General features: G+C 51.2%; 1 protein-coding gene across 12 annotated transcripts in view; it reads right to left on the reverse strand.

Moving 5' to 3' along the window:
* Positions 1 to 2,135: 2,135 nt before the first annotated feature.
* Positions 2,136 to 18,830, reverse strand: part of KDM2B (lysine demethylase 2B) — a 117,593-nt gene continuing 100,898 nt past the window's right edge. For 8 of the 12 annotated variants that reach the window (XM_081802293.1, XM_081802288.1, XM_081802291.1 and 5 more), the window contains 10 exons: positions 15,072 to 15,215; positions 13,778 to 13,865; positions 13,346 to 13,614; positions 13,027 to 13,140; positions 12,356 to 12,394; positions 11,530 to 12,209; positions 10,670 to 10,833; positions 10,427 to 10,588; positions 9,518 to 9,736; positions 2,136 to 3,418 (listed from right to left, as the gene is read on the reverse strand). In XM_081802293.1, coding sequence (XP_081658419.1) covers positions 3,237 to 3,418; positions 9,518 to 9,736; positions 10,427 to 10,588; positions 10,670 to 10,833; positions 11,530 to 12,209; positions 12,356 to 12,394; positions 13,027 to 13,140; positions 13,346 to 13,614; positions 13,778 to 13,865; positions 15,072 to 15,215 — 2,061 coding nt within the window. In that variant the 3' untranslated portion in view covers positions 2,136 to 3,236. The remainder of the gene's footprint in view (positions 3,419 to 9,517; positions 9,737 to 10,426; positions 10,589 to 10,669; positions 10,834 to 11,529; positions 12,210 to 12,355; positions 12,395 to 13,026; positions 13,141 to 13,345; positions 13,615 to 13,777; positions 13,866 to 15,071; positions 15,216 to 18,830) is intronic. The other 4 variants (XM_081802289.1, XM_081802292.1, XM_081802295.1 and 1 more) reach the window with 1 other exon arrangement.

The following is an 18,830-nucleotide window of genomic DNA, read 5'->3' on the forward strand; positions in this document are numbered from 1 at the left end:
CAGTGCTGTTCCCTTGCTCCCATCCTCACAATATAGGATAGCATTTGATGCTTTGGACATGCCATGGTGTTTCATCCTTTGTAAACCTCAGGTTCCCTAGAGGAAGGAGGGACGGAGCGGAGCCTCTTTTCTGGATTAGGAAGCTGCGATCTAATCCATGAAGCACTGCCTCTGGCTTATGGTCCTTTTTTGGCTTCATCAGTTATGGTCTATGCACTCAGAGCAACTATTTGCAAGCATTTAGCTCAGGCTGGCCTCATCTAAAGCTCATTGTTTTTTTGTGTTGTTTTTTTTTAAAGATTTTACTCGTGAGAGACAAAGAGGCAGAGGCAGAAGCAGGGTCCCCGTGGAGGGAGCCCAAGGTAGGACTTGATCCCAGGACCCTGGGATCGTGACCTAAGCCGAAGGCAGATGCTTAACCGACTGAGCCACCCGGGTGCCCTTTACTATTATTTGTATTTTTATTTTCTTTAAAGATTTTATTTGACAGAGAGAGAGTGGAAGAGAGAGCCAAGCAGAGGGAGCGGCAAGGAGAGGGAGAAGCAGGCTCCCGGCTGAGCAGAGAGCCTGACCCGAGGCTCCATCCCGGGACCCTGGGATCATGACTGACTGAGCCACCCAGGTATCCCTAAAGCTCATTTTTAAAAATAACAGGTCTGGGGCGCCTGGGTGGCTCAGTTGGTTAAGCGGCTGCCTTCGGCTCAGGTCATGATCCCGGAGTCCCGGGATCGAGTCCCGCATCGGGCTCCCTGCTCGGCAGGGAGTCTGCTTCTCCTTCTGACCCTCCTTCCTCTCATGCTCTCTGTCTCTCATTCTCTCTCTCTCAAATAAATAAAATCTTTAAAAAAATAAATAAATAAATAAATAAATAAAAATAACAGGTCTGTACCGAAACTGTAATGGGGTATCTTTGACTGGTTTGTTCAGGACACCCAGGGGAGCTCATATGCGACCACTATAGGATGGTGGCCTGCCTCAAGCCTGGAGAGACCAGTGTCTTGGTTCTGAGGCATGTCCCTCTGGTAGCTTTGGCTCCCCAGCCCTGGCAGCCCTCTCTGCCTCTTCTTGGCAGACCTGCGGACTCCTGGAAACATTACAGGAGAAACAGGGCTCTCCAGCCCCAGTGACTGTTCACCTGGAGAACACGGTTATCCTTAAAGCAATTCCCAGAGAAGAGGAGGCGCTTACTGGACATCAGGGTAACACTTATTTGGAAGTCCGGAGAACTCAGGCTGGCCTCTGGGCGGGAGGGTTGCTCCATGATGAATGAACAGGCTTGCAAAAGTAAGCCACACTTTTATAAATAAACCATAGCGTTGGGCCCCTGGTTGGCTCAGTTGGTGAAGTGTCTGCCTTCGGCTCAGGTCATGATCCCAGGGTCCTGGATGGCTAGTCCCACGTTGGGCTCCCTGCTCAGTGGGGAGTCTGCTTCTCCTGCCCCCACGCCTGGCTGGTGCTCTAATAAATAAAATCTTAAAAAACAAACAAAACATAGTGTTCAACGAATCTTACCTCTTTAAAGTGCATCTCCCGAGTTCAGTTTTGGGGTGTAACAGCTGCAGAGGTCTCCAGTTTGCATCAAAGGATCTCTGGGTTTAAACTGACAGGCGGCATGAGACTGGGTGGGATCTAAAACCATTTTGTGGCAAAAAAAAGGGGGGGGGGCAACAAATTACGGAGGAAGGAAGGTGGGTTATCTTCTCCATTTTCGGATTCACTGGAGCCGTCCTTTCCAAAGGGGAGAAGGTTGTAAGACCCTTCTAAAAAAATTCTGTGATCTGAAAGGCCTTCTCCCTGGTTTGTGTGTCTCCAGTTGGAGACGTCCCCTCACAACCATGTGCCTCCTGCCGCCCTGGCCCAAGAGTCGGCTTCTCCCTCGCCCGCTGGCCCCAGTGCGTCAGTGGCCTCCAGGGAGAGGCTGAGGAGAGGACAGCCCCCCCCACCGCGCCCCTGGGGCCGTGGCAGTTCTTTCCGGCAGCCCCGCAGGTAAGCCACCTGCCGTCGGGCCGGCGCACACAGGCCGCGCTTCTCTGCAGACGGAGCTAGGGTGTTCATACCGGTGTCGAGCCCGCTGCCTCTGGACTTCTCAATCCAATTCCGAGGCCACTTGAACAGAAACTCTCCAAGGCCAAGAGTGCTTTTTTGTACAATTGTTTATACAAATTCAACAAAGGTAAAACCGCATCGGGGAAGGTCTAGGAAAACACCACCTTACAACAATGGCACCGATGAAGGCGTAACTTGACAGCGCGGAAACAGCCACGTTCTCAACTTTGAACGAGAACTCAACTCACTTCAAGGGAGAGAAAAAAAGGAAAAGAAAGGCTATGTTGGATCATTTATTCTACTTCTTGACCCACTGTATAAATTAGATCTGTGTAGAGTACAAGAGCTCATGCCGGCGCAAAACCCTCCTGAGTGCAAAGGCTGAAGTCTGAATTTTAAAATTTTGAGAAATGGGTGAATTCTATACAGAGGAAAGTTGGCAAAGTGTCTTACTTCGACTATAATTAACATATATCCACATGCTTATGTAATTCTTGACGTGCAAAGCAGGCTCTCAACTTCCAGTTAAACATGCTTTTAATTGGAAGGTCTTCACCTGCTTTGCCAGCTCTGGGCACGTGTGGAGACGATTATTTGTATCGATGAAGTACAGGTTAAGTTCTCTCCTACCTTAAGGAAACCAGGAAAGTTGGCAATCTCAAAACAATAAAAACACAGGTATGCATTCAAACCTTGCATAAATAACTTTTAAACAATTTGTACAAAAATAGTTCTGCATAATGTAAGATGTAACAAAACCAAACAAACAAAAAGTGTCACAACGGCAGCAGATGTGGTGTGTGGTCCACTTGATGTTGACACCGCCCCCCGGAGTTGAAAGGAATGAGGCGTCCAAAACCAAAACACCACCACCATCCAAACTCCTAAGCTCATGCTTCAGTAAGAGAATTTCTTCAACATCCATCCTCCTCTCCCGTGGGAATGTCTTCTTGATAAAGGCTGCCTTTAGAAATGGTCCAGAAAGCAGTGCAGTTATAATTCAGAGAGCCCAAAGCGAAGTGTCCGGTTCACTCATCCCCCACACAGGTGGTGGAACGGCTTCTCCCTCAGCAAGACTTGTTTCAAGTTCCGAATTGAAAATAAAAGCCCTAGTTTCTGTAAAGTTTTTTCCCCTCCCCGGCTGTGTCCCCTCCCCCCACCCACCCCTTATTTACATACTTGTCCTTGGACTAACTCAGTTTCTGCAGGAGTTTTTCTTCCACTTGCCCAAACTGGACACTCACAGACATCTCAGCTATGAACTGCTCACAGCCTTCCTTGGTCACCTGCTTGCAGTACCTCAGGTCAATATGACAGATATTTCCACAGCGTTTGAAGAAGGACAGGCACTGGTCAGTAACCTTATTGCAGTCTGCAGGGAAGAGGAGACAACGTGAGGTGGAGGGACTGTAGACAGAGGCCACAGGCCCCTACCGCCCCGCCCCCCCCCCAAACCCCAGCACCGAGCAATGAAGAAACAGGACAGAGCCCTTGAGCATAGTCCAGTCCCTAGTGCCCTAGGGAGAACTGCACTTGCTGGAAAATTCTCATTAAATGGGGAATTGTTCCAACTACCAATTATAAAGGTTCATGTATGCTTGAAAAGCATTCAGACTTCCAAGTAAAATCACTTACAAGCTTAAATCATTGCCTCTTTATATGTATATATTCTCACATAAATAGGTCTCCTGTCTATGCTGTTTAACAAAGACAGGATCACACGATATATTAAATAGCTTGCTTTTCCTATCTAATTTATTGTCGGTAAGTCCTCCCTGTGACGCTATTGTGCACTTATCGGCTTATTCCCTTCAGATCAGTTCCGGGGGAAGGTAGGGAGCAAAGGGTGAGAGTGAGAACATCTGTATGGTCATCTTGGGATCCTTTTCCCTGATATGGGCACCAGGGCTTTCAAGCGAGGCACAGCGTGCTCGTGAGCCCCCTTACTAAATGTTTACTGGAAACCCATGCAGAAGACCTGAGTGCTAAAAGGGGCTGGCGAGATTCTGTTGACGGCGAGCAAACCCAGAACTTGGAATCCTTCGTCATGCCCTCACTTAGAGACACGCTCTTCTACCCATACTCTATTAATTTATATTTTGCTTTTACCACCCTCTTTGGTTTTAGAACTGAATCCATAGTCAACTGGCTTCAATGCCAGTTAGCATCCAACTGGGGCTCAGAGCTCCCCCTCTGGGCCAGATAAATTCCTTCATCTCTGGTGTTCAGATGGAGGCCTCACTTTCTCATCACTAGCATCTGCACTTTCCTTTTTCCATTCAGGGGAGTAGGAATGAAAACAGTGCAGGCAAACTATCAAAATAATACAGCCCTAGTGTAGGCCTCATGATTATCCACGTCCCAGGGTTGGAGGTGGCATAAAGAAGTAAACAAGTTCAGCCAAGTTGCAGGATACAAAATGAACACGCAAAAATCAGTTGCATTTTTATACACTAGCATTGAACAATCAGAAAATGAACAATTCCACTTACAGTAGCATCAAAAAGAATAAAATACTTAGGAATAAGTTTAACCAATGAAGTGAATGACTTTTTACACTGAAAACTGAAAAAGTGCTGCAAGAATTTAAAGATACAAATGGAGAGCTACCCCATATTCATGGGAAGACTTAATAGTGTTAAAATGTCAAAATGTCAACACTACTCAAAGCGATCTACAGATTCAGTGAAGTTGCTATAAAATACCAACAGCATTTTTTTGCAGAAATACAAAATCCATCCTAAAATTCATGTAGAAATGTAAGGGATCCTGAATTGCCAAAGCAGTCTAGGAAACAAAATTGTTTTCAATTCTCCTGACTTCCAAACTCACTACAAAGCCACAGCATATTACCAGCATTAAGGTCATACAGACAAAGAGCCCAGAACTGACAGCCCAGAAATTAAACCCTTGCATCTTCGAAGATTTCTGGCAAGGTGCCACAACCACTTAGTGGGTAAAAGACAAAGTTTTCAACAAATGGTGCTGGGAAAATTGGATATCCATATACAAATGAATGAAGCTGGACCTTCTACCTCATACCATACACAAAATTAACTCAAAATTATTTAGACCTAAACACAGGAGCTAAAATACTGTATGACTTTGAATTAGTCAAAAAAGTTTCTTTCGTTTTTCTTTTTTTAAAGATTTTGAGAGACAGAGCATGAGCAGGGGAGTGGCGGGAGGGGCAGAGGGAGAAGCAGTCTCCCCACTAAGCCAGGGCTTAATCTCAGGACCCTGGAATCATGACTGGAGCTGAAGGCAAACACGTAACTGACTGAGCCACCCGGGCGCCCCTGAATTTCTCAATGGTTTCTTAACACCACACCAAAAACACAAAAAGAGACTGAACTAAACCAAAGTTAAAAACATTTATGCAAACGGCACTACAAGTGAGTGAAAAGACAACACAAAAAATGCGCAGAAGTATTTGCAAATCATGTATCTGATAAGAGATTAATATCCAGAGTATATATATAAAGAACTACAACTTGGGGCACCGGGGTGGCTCAGTTCCGACTCTTGATTTCAGTTCAGGTCATGATCTCATGGTTGTGAGATGGAGCCCTGCATTGGGCTCTGTACTGAGCATGGAGCCTGCTTCGGATACTCTCTCTGTTTCTGCCCACCCCTGGCTTGTGCACGTGCTCTTCTCTCTGCAGAAGAGTGGTGTTTCAGTCTCTGATGGTAAGAGAGAAAGTCTCTGGTCTGGGCACCATCTGGCACAGCAGGCTGGGGCACCCAGCCAAAATCAGGGTCTATGGGGAAACTTCCCTGCTGATTGTTGAGATCCCCCAGCCTCCTTCCCTTGCCAGGCCCTAGGACACCGGGCAGCCTAGCTTGCACCCTCCAGTTGGGAGGTCAAAGAGAATCGTTTTGGCAGCCCTCACCAGCTCAAGAGAAGTCTGAAAGATCTCACATCTGAGTTTCCCCAAAGAAACAACCCATGCTGACCACACACTGACTGATGTCCACAGCCTCCGGTCACCCCAAAGTGGACAACCACACACTGACACTAAATCCGAGGAGGATCTCCCATGAGGGCCACTGACTACGTCTGAAGGAAAAAGTATATGCAGGGAGAAGAAAATAAAACTATCAATATCCTCAGGATGGATCTAAGAAACAAGAATAAGCCTCTTTACAAAAGTACAAAGAACAGGTGAGGGGAGAGGATGGGGGGATGTAGGGGGAGGGTGTGAGTTCAGTGAATAAAATAAAGCTGGAAAATTAAAAATACAGGTTGAACCATATGAAACTGCCCATGTTTTGACTGTTTTTGACCTACATAAACAACAGCAATAAAAACCGGGGCACCTGGGTGGCTCAGTCGATTAGGTGTCCGACTCTTGGTTTTGGCTCAGGTCATGATCTCAGGGTCGTGGGATCGAGCCCTGCATTGGGCTCACACTCAGTGGGGAGTCTGCTTGTCCCTCTCCCTCTGCTCCTCCCCCCACTTGCTCTCTTAAATAAAAAAAAATCTTAAAAAAACAAAACACTATGAATTGTGTGATAAAGTAGAAGAAAATTCCCAGAAAAGCAAGAAAAAAGAAGACACGATGGTGGAAAACAGGAGGAAAAAAAAAAGGGTATCAGAGCACTAGTTAATACAGAGAAAACAGAAGAAAAGGAAATTAAGAATTAATTCAAGGAAATTTCCCAGAACTGAAGGACATTTGTTTCTAGATCGAAAGGGCTCATGAGTGTGCTGCATGAAAAGATTGAAACCAAGGCTCATCATCAAAAATTACAGAAAACTAGGGGCACCTAGGTGGCTCAGTGGGTTAAGCCTCTGCCCTAGGTCATGATCCCAGAGTCCCTGGATGGAGCCCCACATTGGGCTCCCTACTCAGTGAGGAGTCTGTTTCTCCCTCTCCCTCTGCCCCTACCCCTGCTCCTTCGCTCTCAAAATAAACAAAACCTTTTTAAAAAAATTACAGAAAAATAGAAACAACGAAAATATCCTAACAAACTTCCGAGTAGAGAAAATATTCACCGAAGGATGAAGTATCAAGTGGTTCTGGATTAGACTCTGGAAGGCAAAGAAAAAGGAGCAATGCCTTCCACTTTTTTTTTTTTTTAAAGCCATGAATTTTTTTTTTTTTTTACGTTTTTATTTATTCATTTGAGACACAGAGATAGAGAGCATGAGCAGGGAGAGAGGCAGAGGGAGAAGCAGGCTCCCTGCTGAGCCAGGAGCCTGATGTGGGGCTCGATCCCAGAGCCCTGGGATCATGATCTGAGCGGAAGGCAGACGCTTAACCATCTGAGCCACCCAGGCGCCCCTGCCTTCCACTTTCTGAAACAACATGGTTCCTAGATCCAGCTAAGCTATCAATTAAATGTGAGGGAATAACATTTTGGACAAAAATGTGGGATCAAGGAAAGTGGGGACCCTACACAACACACAGACCAAGAAAATTTCTAGGATGGTAGTGGGAGACAGTCCCAGGCTGAACAGAAGGCAGGAGTCTGGGAGAAAGTCCAGAAAGGAGGGCTCCTGCAGAAACTGGTCAGGGCCAGAGGGATTTGTGTGGGGGCAGAACAGTGCTCGAGTCTGGTGCAGAGTCCGCTTAGAGACTAAGCAAAAAAGAGGCAATTATTGGGGGGTAGCAGGATGGGTTAGCCTGGTGATGGGTATTAAGGAGGGCACGTTCTGCATGGAGCACTGGGTGTTACGCGCAAACAATGAATCATGGAACACTACATCAAAAACTAATGATGTAATGTATGGTGATTAATATAATAAAAAAAAAAGGCAATTATTATTAACTCCAGGAAAAAAAAAATTTGTGCGAGAAGGGAAATGTACTTACAGTACACTATTTAGCTCAACAGTGGACAGTACTTACGTGGCCATAAAAAGATAGAGACTTAACTGTGAATTAGAAAGATAAGGCGAGGAGAAGATGTAAGAATAGTAATCCTTGTGTTCTACACAGCAAGCTGATAAATACAGCATGCCCGAGTGGAAAAAGAAAATCAAGAAATAGCAACATAGGCTTGCTGTGTGGAAGTACAGACACTGGAAGAAAGATTTTAAGGCAGTTGTGTGTGTATGGGGTGGGGGGGGGATCAGGGGAAGAGAAGGGAAGGGCCTGCCTTGTGCACCCAAATAAATATTCTGCGGTGAAATTCAGCCTGAATAACAAAAGCTGGACAACTGTGACTTCACTCTGTTACTAGAGCAGATCCTGCAAGTTCATGGATCCTGAAGCATGTCCACTGTCCTCTATTTTGTGCCACAGACTTAACTTTTATCTTTAGTTATACTGATGGCAAGGGAAAACTTTGTAAAAAGAGACGACTCTCAAAGAGACTGGGTATAGACATCTGCCGCCACGGACGGCAGAGCCCTTCACCGGGACGCGGAGCTCCCTGTACAGAGACGAAGGGAGGGCCTTCGTGGAAAAGCAAATGCAGCAGCGGGTTTCCACACGCGCAGGCACTGCAGGGGAGGAGGACTGATCCTGGGATCTCTGCCCCACGGCCGGGGGACTCCTAGTAGAGAGTCACCGCAATGCCCAGCCCCGCCCAGGCCCTTCTCCCCAGGGGGGAGCATCCATGCAAGACCACGCGGGGAGCCAGCAGAGCTCTCTTCTCCGCCTCCACAGGGAGGGACAACCCTTGCCACCAAAACTCCCCGAGGAGGAGGAGGAGGAATGGCTTCCTAGGTAGAGAACAGTCTCGTACCGCCAAACCTCCCCATTCCTCAAGTGTGGCACAGTTGACAGGCACGTGTGTATCTACCATGCATGAAGTGAAGGTGTCCTTTATTAGTTGCTAATTTCTGGAGGAAAAAAGTGTTTTTTTAGGTCTTGTGTAAATCTTACATACACAATCTGACATCCTAAGCAATGAGACCAGATCTGGCTGAGCTGGGCGGAGGGGGTGCCGCGCTCTCTGTCCAGCTTGCCATCAGTCACGGCCCAGGCCTCGCAAACCGACTCCAGCCCATCAGCAAGTAGAGTGAGGATCCTGCAGACGCAGAACCCCGGTGCCAGCTGCAGAGTTTTCTCCCCTCCGACAGGCCCCTGATAGCGGGGTCAGGGGGGTGCACATAAGTGCGGACAATAGCAACAGAAACCAAGCTACTTCATCGGTCCAGCCTGCCCGGCCTCACCGCCTGCCGCTGTCCTGCTCCCCTCTGTGCAGCGTGAGCCAGCCGGTCTGCACCACCCGGGAGAAGCTCCTCAAGTCGGTATTTTGGGTCAGGAACCACGGCTCTGTGCTCTGGCTGCTACCAGCACCGTTTCTTGGCAGCAAGTATTAGCAATCCAGCAGTAACTGCTGTGTTTCATGTTTCTCCTCCGGCCTAGGCCGTCTGTCTGTGTTGTTACAGATCTGTCGTCACCCTAACACCAGGACCCTCTGAGAGCAGGCACACAAACTATTTCCCCACGAATGTGAAGGTCCCAGCCTGTCCCCCAGGGTCCCAGAAAGACCCTGCTGGATGCCCCCGACTGACCTGATAGGTTGATTTCGGTTAAGGAGTCTCGGGTGGTGGTGCCCACAGCAGTGAGCAGGTTGATGGACTGGTCAGTAACATGGTTACAGTAACTAAGGTGGAGCTTGGAGAGCAGGGGCATGTGGCGTATGATGAGCCGCAGGGAGGCGTCCGTGATGTCCAGGCCTGCTAGACGCAGCTCCACAATGTTCCGGAGCTTGCTCCGATTGTCCATCTGACCTGAGGGGGCAGGAAGGAGGGAGGCAGCATGTCGACCTGACCGGGGAGATCTGGCCCCACTAACCTAACACTAGAAGGCCGACCAGCCACGTGTCACGCTGGGGTTTCACTTGGCCATTGAGTATTTCCCCACACTAGTTCCTACATTTAAAAATCTAAAGATTCCACATCAAATCTCACACTTCTGGAGTCTTGAAAAATCCGAAACACAGCCCTCACTCTACCCAGCAGTACTCAGCCAGTTGGGGCAGGACAGCACGGCATCTCTGGATCACCACGCTTTCCTTGTGTAAGTGACAGGTGGGGAGCAATGACTCGCAACCCGGCCCAGGAAGGCTCCCTCTTGGGACCCCATCTCTAACTACACTGACCCCCGTGCTTATGGGGGCTTAAAGCCAACGAAGGATAGATGAACAGAGAAGCAGTCAGATGCACGCGAAGACCCCCCAGTGGAGTCTCGGCGTGCAAAGAAGCCTTTGCTCTCACGCATCGCTTCTACTCCTGAAAGTGCCCGAGAACATGTCAGCCGGGACAATCTCTGCACCTTCTGGGAAAGGGCTGAGACCAGAGGAGGCTTGAGAACACATGCACCAGGTGGGGCCTGTGGTGAAAACCAGATCCAATGGCACAGCCTGGTCACACCGCCTCTAAGCTGACCCCCTTGGGCACGCCCTGGGCCTGGCCACTCACCTGGCCTGTTATCTGTGGGTGGGGACAGGAGATCCCGCATCTGGGCATCCTTTAGTCCTTCTACCCACTGGACATCCAGGGTCCGGAGCAACGGACAGCTAGAGCTACAGAGAGCTGAGACCGCGATCCATGAGCAGCCTGACAGCACCAAATCTCGGAGCCCTGGGGGACAGAGGTGGCAGGTCAGGAGATGCACCCTAGCCCCCACCACTGCACCTCTGGGGTCCCTGGCCCAGTGCTCACCAGGCAACCGGTTGATGAGCCAGCTCAGCTGTTTCTTGGAGATATTGGTCCAGCTGAGGTCCAGGGAGACAGGCTGCCGCCGGATGATGCCACTCAGCATCAGGGGTGTGATGGACTTGCAGTGGTTCAGATCGATGCGGGTCCATAACCGCTTATCGCAGCACCTGGGGGCCAGGCCCAGCAGAGGGGGCATCATCAAACTTGGGGGCTCTGGCTGTGGCAACTTCCCCACTACCAAGTTCGGGGGTGGGGGACTCCCTAACTCCACCCTCTGGATCCTTCGTTTAACGCCTGTCCTGCCCACACCTGGGCACCTTTGCTCTGACTGCCACGGGCCCCCATGGGAGAAGCAAGTACCTGCTCTGCATTAAGTATTTACTGGGGGCTTTACTACACCCCCTACAGGCCACTTCTCACAACAGTGCTCTAGGCAGACATCGTATTATACCCTTTTGCAGGTGAAGGTAAGTAACCTGGCAAAGGCCAGAAAGCTAGGAAATACCAAAGCTGAAGTTAAGATCAGTAACTGGAACCCTTGCTTTGAACCTGGGCTACCTCTTTAAGGACAAGGACTCCACCTGGTCCTTAGCTCAGCTTCCAAGGGCTGAATCAGGCAATCAACTAGGGTTCACCTCTTCTGACAAGACCAGCGTGACCAAATTGCTGTAGCCACCCGGAACTCTTTGAGAAGAATTAAGCTGGACTGAGCTTAGAAGGAAAGAAAGATCACCACGATGACTAAGGTGGGGACACATACCCCGCATGTGCCATTCCCGGGCTAGTCTAAGCCTGAGCCTGGAGCCCGACACCGGGCCAGTCCCTCACTGCCTCCCCATCCAAGCTCAGCCAGCGCCCCTCACCAGCGGTTCCAGGTCCTGCAGACCCGCATGCAGACACACAAGTCTTGGTGGCTGAGGTAGCTGAAGACGGCCATCCACACCTCCCTGTGCATCACATGGGCCGCCCCATCATCCAGGGGCAGCGAGTCAGGCGGGGGGCTGATGGGGGGTGGCCGAATCACGTGTCGCTCCATCTGGATGCACTTGGGTGGGGACACGGAGGGAGGGGGCCGGGAGATGACACGGGGTGGGCTGCGCAGGCCGGGCCCCAGCTGGTGCCGCAGCTCCCGAGGGGTGCCGGTGAGCCCCTTGCTGAAGCGGTGGGGGCGCTCACAGAGGCCCAGGGGCCGCTTGGGCTCCTCACTCTCACTCTCAGGCTCTGACTTGATGGGCTGGTGGTTCTCATTGGCCAGGCTGTTCTCCGTCTTCTGGATCTCTTGGTTCAGCTCCTTGCTCAGCTCCTTGCTCAGCTCCTTGGTGGGAAGCCGCCTTTTCCTGCGTATCTTTACCTTTTTCTTCTCCTCGGGGCCCTCTGCCCCCTCCGTGCTGGGCCCAGCGGTAGGGGAACTGGAGCGGGAGTGGTCGCTTTCCCGGGCCTTGGGGGGCGCCTCGGGCAGGTCATCCTCCGGCTCCTGCTTGAAGCGCCGGAGAGGCTTGTTGGCAAGAGCCATCCGGTCCTCGGCGTTCTTCCAAGACCGCCGCTGAGGGAGGAGGGGGAGCGAGGGCAGCTAAGCCCCTAGGCTCAGGGCTGCACCCACCCAGGCCTCTCCACCCTCCCATGTGGGACCCACTGACCCAGGGGCAGGTGTGGGGGGGGAGGGGAAGATAGGAGAATGGAAGACGGTACCTTTTTCCTGAAAAGCTTATCTTCTTTGCCAGGTTTTAGCTGTCACAGGAATAAAAAGCATGCAGAGCTTGCTCCCAGGGTTCATGGGATTTGGTCCCCTCTACCCCCAACCCCACCACGAAACCACAGTCTCTGGAGTAGGGGCTGGAGGATCACTTTCCCCCAAATCCCATCTCTACTGTGACTGATAGACAGTGGGCCCTCCCTGCTGCTTTTAAGAGAAGTTAGAAGGGAGAAATGTGGTCGAACTGTTCCCACCCAACCGACCTCCCACCCTTGGACAAACCCTGAGATGTGTACTGGCCCACTGAGGTCAGACCTGGCCCTGGGAGCCAGTCCTGGAGGCAGGGCCTGCGGGGTTCCCAGCAGAGCCTTAATGGCTGGAGCTGGGAAGACAACCAGGCGCCACCTCGTGGCCGAAGCGGGAAAGGCCGGTGGGCGGAGCGGGGCCGCCAGGATCCTCCGAGGTTCCCAGATCCACAGGGCTTCCCCGCAGCAGCTTCAGCTTCCCAGGCTCCTCGCCAGAACCACGAGCCAGCGATCCGGGACTGGGGCCTGGGAAGCTGCGGCGGCTGCGGCAATGGGCTTCCCGGGGGGAAGGGGATCGCGGGGGCGGCCCGGGAACTCGCAAGTCCCCAGGGCCTCGGGAGGGCGGGGCGACGTGGGAGCACCTGCTGCTGGAAGTAAGTGAGACTGGATCTCCACCAGGGGCTGAGGCTGCTGCCTAGAGGGGGCCTCGGCGAGAGGTGAGAGGAGGAACCGGGGGACGTTTGCAGCGTCGAGGCCTAAAGGGGTGGGAAGAGGAGTGACTTGCTGGTTTTCCCCTCCTTTCTTTTGGGCCGGGCTCTCATGACTTATGTGACCTACTCAGGGCAGCCAGAGGCCACGACCCCGAGTTCTCCCCGCTGCCCATCCCCGCCCCCGCCCGTGCGCCCCGCACACAGGACCAGCCAGGCCACCCCTCGCTGCCCAGCTCCTCCCAGTCCGTACTCGCTTGCGTCCACTCAGCTCTTGGGGCTTCTCGTATTTCCGCTTCCTCCTCAGGTGCACGTCGTCTGTCTTTCGGCGCAGGATGCCGTCCGGGGGCACCTTCTTGGGGTGTTCGTCTGACCTGCGCCGAGGCGCCTCCTCACACTCACTCCTTCGCTTGGCAGGCTCCTGCCCTTCCTTGTTGTCCCGGTTCATCTTCTGCTCCTTGAGCAGGGAGCCGGGCAGGTTGGAGGCATACTTAAAGCCAGGGCCACGCTTTTGCTTGTAGGCCAAAAAGAGAGAAGGAACAAACCAACTGTATATCTTTGGACTTGCCCCCCTCCCGGAACCCGCAGCACCCCACTGGCTGACAGCGCAGGGACAGGCTGCATCTGGCAAGGCCAAGGTCCGCCCCTCCCAGGCTGACCCCTGGGACTTGGAGCCCGGCACTCACTTTCCCGGTCTTGCCGGCGTGGTTACACTTTGGACACTCCCAGCAGTTTGGAAGCTCATCGTTGACCACGCCCTCTGACTCCTTAATCTGCAAAGGACACACGCCAGTCAGCAAGCAGGGAGGGGGAAGAAGATGCCACACCTGCGAGGAACATCAACAGCCCCCTCCCAAATGTCATTTCTAGCCCATCCCTGACCAAAAGAAAACAAAGGTGGCTCAGACAGGTGGCTCTTGATTCTGGCCAGGGGTCAAATCCTAACTTTGCCTCTTACTAGTTCAGTGACCGTGGTGGGCAAATCGCTCCATTGCTGTGGGCCGGTGCCCTCGATCATGAAATGGAATGTACCTGTCTCACCACCGTTCTGCAACAGGTCAGGGAGATAACCTAGGTAAAGCGACTGGCTCAAGGCCTGGCACCCAGAAAGGACCCCACCAATTGTTCAGTCATGGAGCAGCACTGTCCTGGGTGCTAAGTGTGAGCAGCTCCGAGGCGCTGTATCTGATCTGGGAGACTGAAGTCACCAGGCAAATAAACCATGAAGGTCTGACTTCCAAAGGCAGGGAGAAATCACAGTGCCCCCTTCAGAGTGGGAGGTGTGTGCAGGAGGATGAGCCTCCAGACAAACCCCCACTACCACCACGGAGGAACGGAGACATTCCAGAGCTGAGTTAACATCTGGGGCAGGCCGACCTCAAGCTTGCTAAAACACACAAATACACATAGGCTGACAGCTGGGATGATGGGGAGGTGCCAGGCATGATGACATTCTCTGGGGACAGCCCAGAGCAGTCTCTTCCCTTCAGCGGTGGAACCTGTTGCCTAAGACAGGCGGGCACAGCACGGCGGTCCCCACGAGAAGGCAGCCCTGCCCGGGCACACCAAGGGAGCAGGTCCTTAGCACACAGCAACTCTTGACGCAACCACCTGTTGTCACAGGACCCGCCCTCCCCTGGCCCAGGCCTTGTTCTCCCAGAAGCCCGGAGCCAGGATTCCAGCAAGCCGCACAACCACCCAGTCTCTCCCTCTGGTCTGGGTGCAAGACTCTGGGAACTGTCTGTGGTTCTGAGGTATCGGGAGGTGGGGGGTATGTGTTCATTCCCTCGAAGACACGGGGGGAGGTCTGAACTACTCCAGCCTCTTCTTGGCCTCAGCTCATTATCTGACACACAGAGCCCCGCAGACTTGGAGGTCGTCCGGGGAAGGAAGCTCACCGGGCCCCCCAGCATCAGCACCACCGGAGGCCCTCCGTGGGCGTGCTGAGGCGCACGGCCAGAGCCCCCGGGACTGCTCACCTTAAGGCATCCAGGGTGGATGATTTCATTGCAGATGGAGCACTCCATGAGCATGAGGTTAAACTTTCCCTCTTCCTCTTCCACCGTGTCTTCCTTCCCTGCCTCGCCACACACCAGGCACACGGCCGTGTGGGGCAGCACTGGCTGAAGGGCCGGAGAGAGCACAGCCGCGTCAGCAGGGGCCGGGACGGCGGGGAGCAGTGCAGGCCCGCAGGCAGCAGAGACCCGGCCCAAGCCCTGCCCACCGCTCATCCACGCGCTCATTCCCGTATTCGGCCGCTACCGTCTCTGTGGGCCAGATACTCGGTGCCGGGCACAGCACCGAACAAGACAAATGGAAATCTCTGCCATCCTGAGCCTACATGTCAGCGGAGGGAGGCAGACAAACGGAGAACAGCAGCGTGTGTTGTGACAAGGGATATGGAGAAAAATACAGCGAGGCGGCCCAGGGGTGAGGGGGGCAGGGGGGCTCCCTGGAAACACGGAGGCCAGGGCCAGCGTCACCTGGAGGACGGGGCGGGGCGTGACCTGCGCCCAGGCCCGAGGGGGGGCCGAGGCCACACGTCACCAGTGCGATCACCGCACCGTCCCCGCCACCTTTCCAGGGAGGTCCGCGGGGTCAAAACCATCGTCAGAGGAACACTAAGATGTTATCTGCCTTTTCCAGCTATGTTGACATTTGCTCTGGTGAGTGAAACTCTGGCACTCGTCAGGACGGCACTGAGTTAGTCACCGCCGCACACTTACTACAAAGATGGCCAGGTTTCACGGAAGAAGGGCTCTGATGGGGCAGAGAAAGCTCCTTTGACCCTTGAGTACGTAACCTCTTTTAGAAAAGTATTTACTGTTATTGGAGTACGTATCTTTGTAGGGTTGCGCACGACAGAACAGGCGGGACATGCACAGAGCACTAGTGCTGTGCGCCGGAGGCCGGCGCTTATCTCTAGGAAAGACACTCGTGACCACGCTGTGACTGCACTTGGCCATTTTCTCCACAGAACATCATTCTACTTGACAGAATGACCGATTAAAAAAAAAAAAGAGTATTGGCAGATTTCTCAAAGATGAAATGAGCTGGTCACTTCCAGAAAAACAAATTCACAGCATTTGTTACAAAGGATGAAATTCACATTTTAAAACAAAAATTAGAATTTTGGAAAATTTACATCAGCCACCATGAACTGGACAGACTTAGTTCTAAGGAGACTGGTGGTGGTGTTAACAAATGTGATTACTTTTTTTTTTCCTTTTACATTGTATAACACTGTGTGCCCATATTTGGAAAATCTGTATAACTCAGTGAGCCAGTGTTTTCCAAATAACCAATGGACGATGTTGTAACATCATGCATGAGCAAATGAGCTGTTCCGGGGGCAAGAAAGACTAATGAATTTTAATGTAACAGTATGAAAACTTCACTGATACAGTTTCAGATTCCACATTGCAACTAACCTTTAAGAAACTACCACCTGTTGAGTTCCAGCAGAGTATCAGAGATATCCACCACTACCCACCACCACCTGAAAAGACTATGAAAATACCCGCCTCCCCTTTGCAACTACAGATCTGTGTGAGGCCACATTTTCCTCACATAGTTCCTCCAAAACAATGTATTACGACAGAATGAACACAGACACATATGTGAAAATGCAGGTCTTGTCTAATGAACCAAACATAAAAGAAGAGATATACAAAAACATAAAACAATGCCATTCTTCCTAATCATTTTTGTAAAAAATGTTATTTATGTTAACATGTAGTTAAGTCTGTTCTTTTCAAATAAATTCAAAGTTTTTTTTTTAAACTTCTCCGTTTTAATTCTGAATACAGTAATAATAATAACCCACATCAACAAAGCTCTTCGGGGTGCTCATAATTTTCAAGAGTTCCCAAGACCACAACGTTGAGGTACTGGGCTACAAACATTGAGGTACTGCGGGAGGGTCAGCACATAGACTCTCCCCTTATGCACACCCATGTCCCAGTACCTGGGATCTAGAGGAAACACACAGTCAATTTTTATTACACTGAATTAGAAGAGCTTCAAATAAGCTGGGATATATGCTCCACTAAAGGAAAAGTCTATAAGATGGCACAAACATTTGAGTTCAAATAAATAGAACATTGAAGGCAAAAGAGCCATCACTTGTTCAACAAATACTTAATAAACATCTGCTAAAGCCTGAAGCGAGCAACCAAAAGGGGAACAGTAACGAGGAAGGCAGCTGCTTCCTCGAGCTGTCTGGGAGACAGAACACGCTGAAATCCTAGAAAAACATGGGAAAGTGCCATGGGAAGCAGCAAGCAGCTGATTTCAGGACTCCCAGGACGGGGAATTTGGGCTCCTACAGGCAGAGAAGTGGGGAGCAGGAAAAGCAAAAGAGACCTCCAACCCACATGAAAGGGGACAGAGAAGAAAGAGCAAGAGCATTCGGCAACAGGGGGGCAGGCCTGGCCAGCCGGGGCGGGGGATGCAGCGAGCCCAAAGCTGGAGGTACTGGGTGGGGAACACCTGGTGGCCAGAAGATGGTGTGTGATGGGGTGGGCAAGGCTAGGGGACTGATTCTGGAATCAGCAGGTAGAACACAGGCAAAGCCACCACAGAGACTTGGGAGGGGACCCCAGGCCCAAGCCAGCAGGGAGATGGAGCTGGACAGTGTGAAGGGATGAAACCTCGCAAGGAGGAGCAAAGGGAAGGCTGGTCATGGGGAGAGACTCTGGCACATCAAGAGAGAAGGGCCTGGAAAGGGAAGAGAGGTGGCTTGCAAGTGTCAGAGGTGGGTAAAGCACGGCAGGAAGAGCCCCAACAAAGTGGAAAGGTTGGAAGAAGAGTAAGAAGGATGCCAAGAGTCAGGCCAAGACTACATTTACTATTAGTTCCAGAAGACCCGTCAGGTTGGAGAAAGACACAAAAGTGAGCTTTCCTTCAACACGCACTGTGCCAGGCACTGGGCTAGGCACCAGCGCGGAGACAGGTCCCGTAACTGGGCCTCGAACACGGGCGGGGCAAGGCTGAAGAGACAGTGCTGGGTCATGGCCCACGTGCCGAGTTTTAGGCGACACTGTTCTCAAAACCAATAGTCGCCACAGATAACCTCTCTTAAATCCTGACAGAATACAACAGGTCACATGGACCCTCACTCCAGAAAAATGTATATATAGGCATGCACAGAGACAAAAAGCTGTATTTAATTTCAAGGGGACTCCCAAATTTCCTGAAATCCACTGAAATGACCTGGGTATAGGTAACAAAAACACAAGAAATGAAACAAAAACTCTACGGCAAAGGAAACGATCCACAGAGTGAAAAGGCAACCTGTGGAATGGGAGCCAATATTCAGAAACCCTGTATGTGATGAGGGGTTAATATGCAGAATACATGAGGAACCCCAACTCAACAACAAAAACACAAACAATCCAATTTAAAAATGGACAAAGGACTTAAACAGACATTTCTCCAAAGAAGCCACGGCCAACACACAAATGAAAAGATGCTCAACATCCCCAATCATCAGGGAAATGCAGATCAAAACCATTCGGGTAACCATGACCAGAAGAACAACAGTAAATCCCAAGTGTTGGTGAGGATGTAGAGAAAACGGAACCCTTGAGCGCTGCTGGGGGGGAACGTAAGGTGGAGCAGCCTCTATGGAGAACAATATAGTGGTCCCCAAAACAATTAAAAATAGAGCTACTAGGGCGCCGGGGGGGGGTGTTCAGTTGGGTTAAGCATCTGACTCTTGATTTTGGCTCGGGTCA

Source organism: Leptonychotes weddellii, chromosome 13, assembly GCF_054177405.1.
Source record: "Leptonychotes weddellii isolate Sample4059 chromosome 13, ASM5417740v2, whole genome shotgun sequence".
In the NCBI taxonomy this organism is placed as follows: Eukaryota; Metazoa; Chordata; class Mammalia; order Carnivora; family Phocidae; genus Leptonychotes; species Leptonychotes weddellii.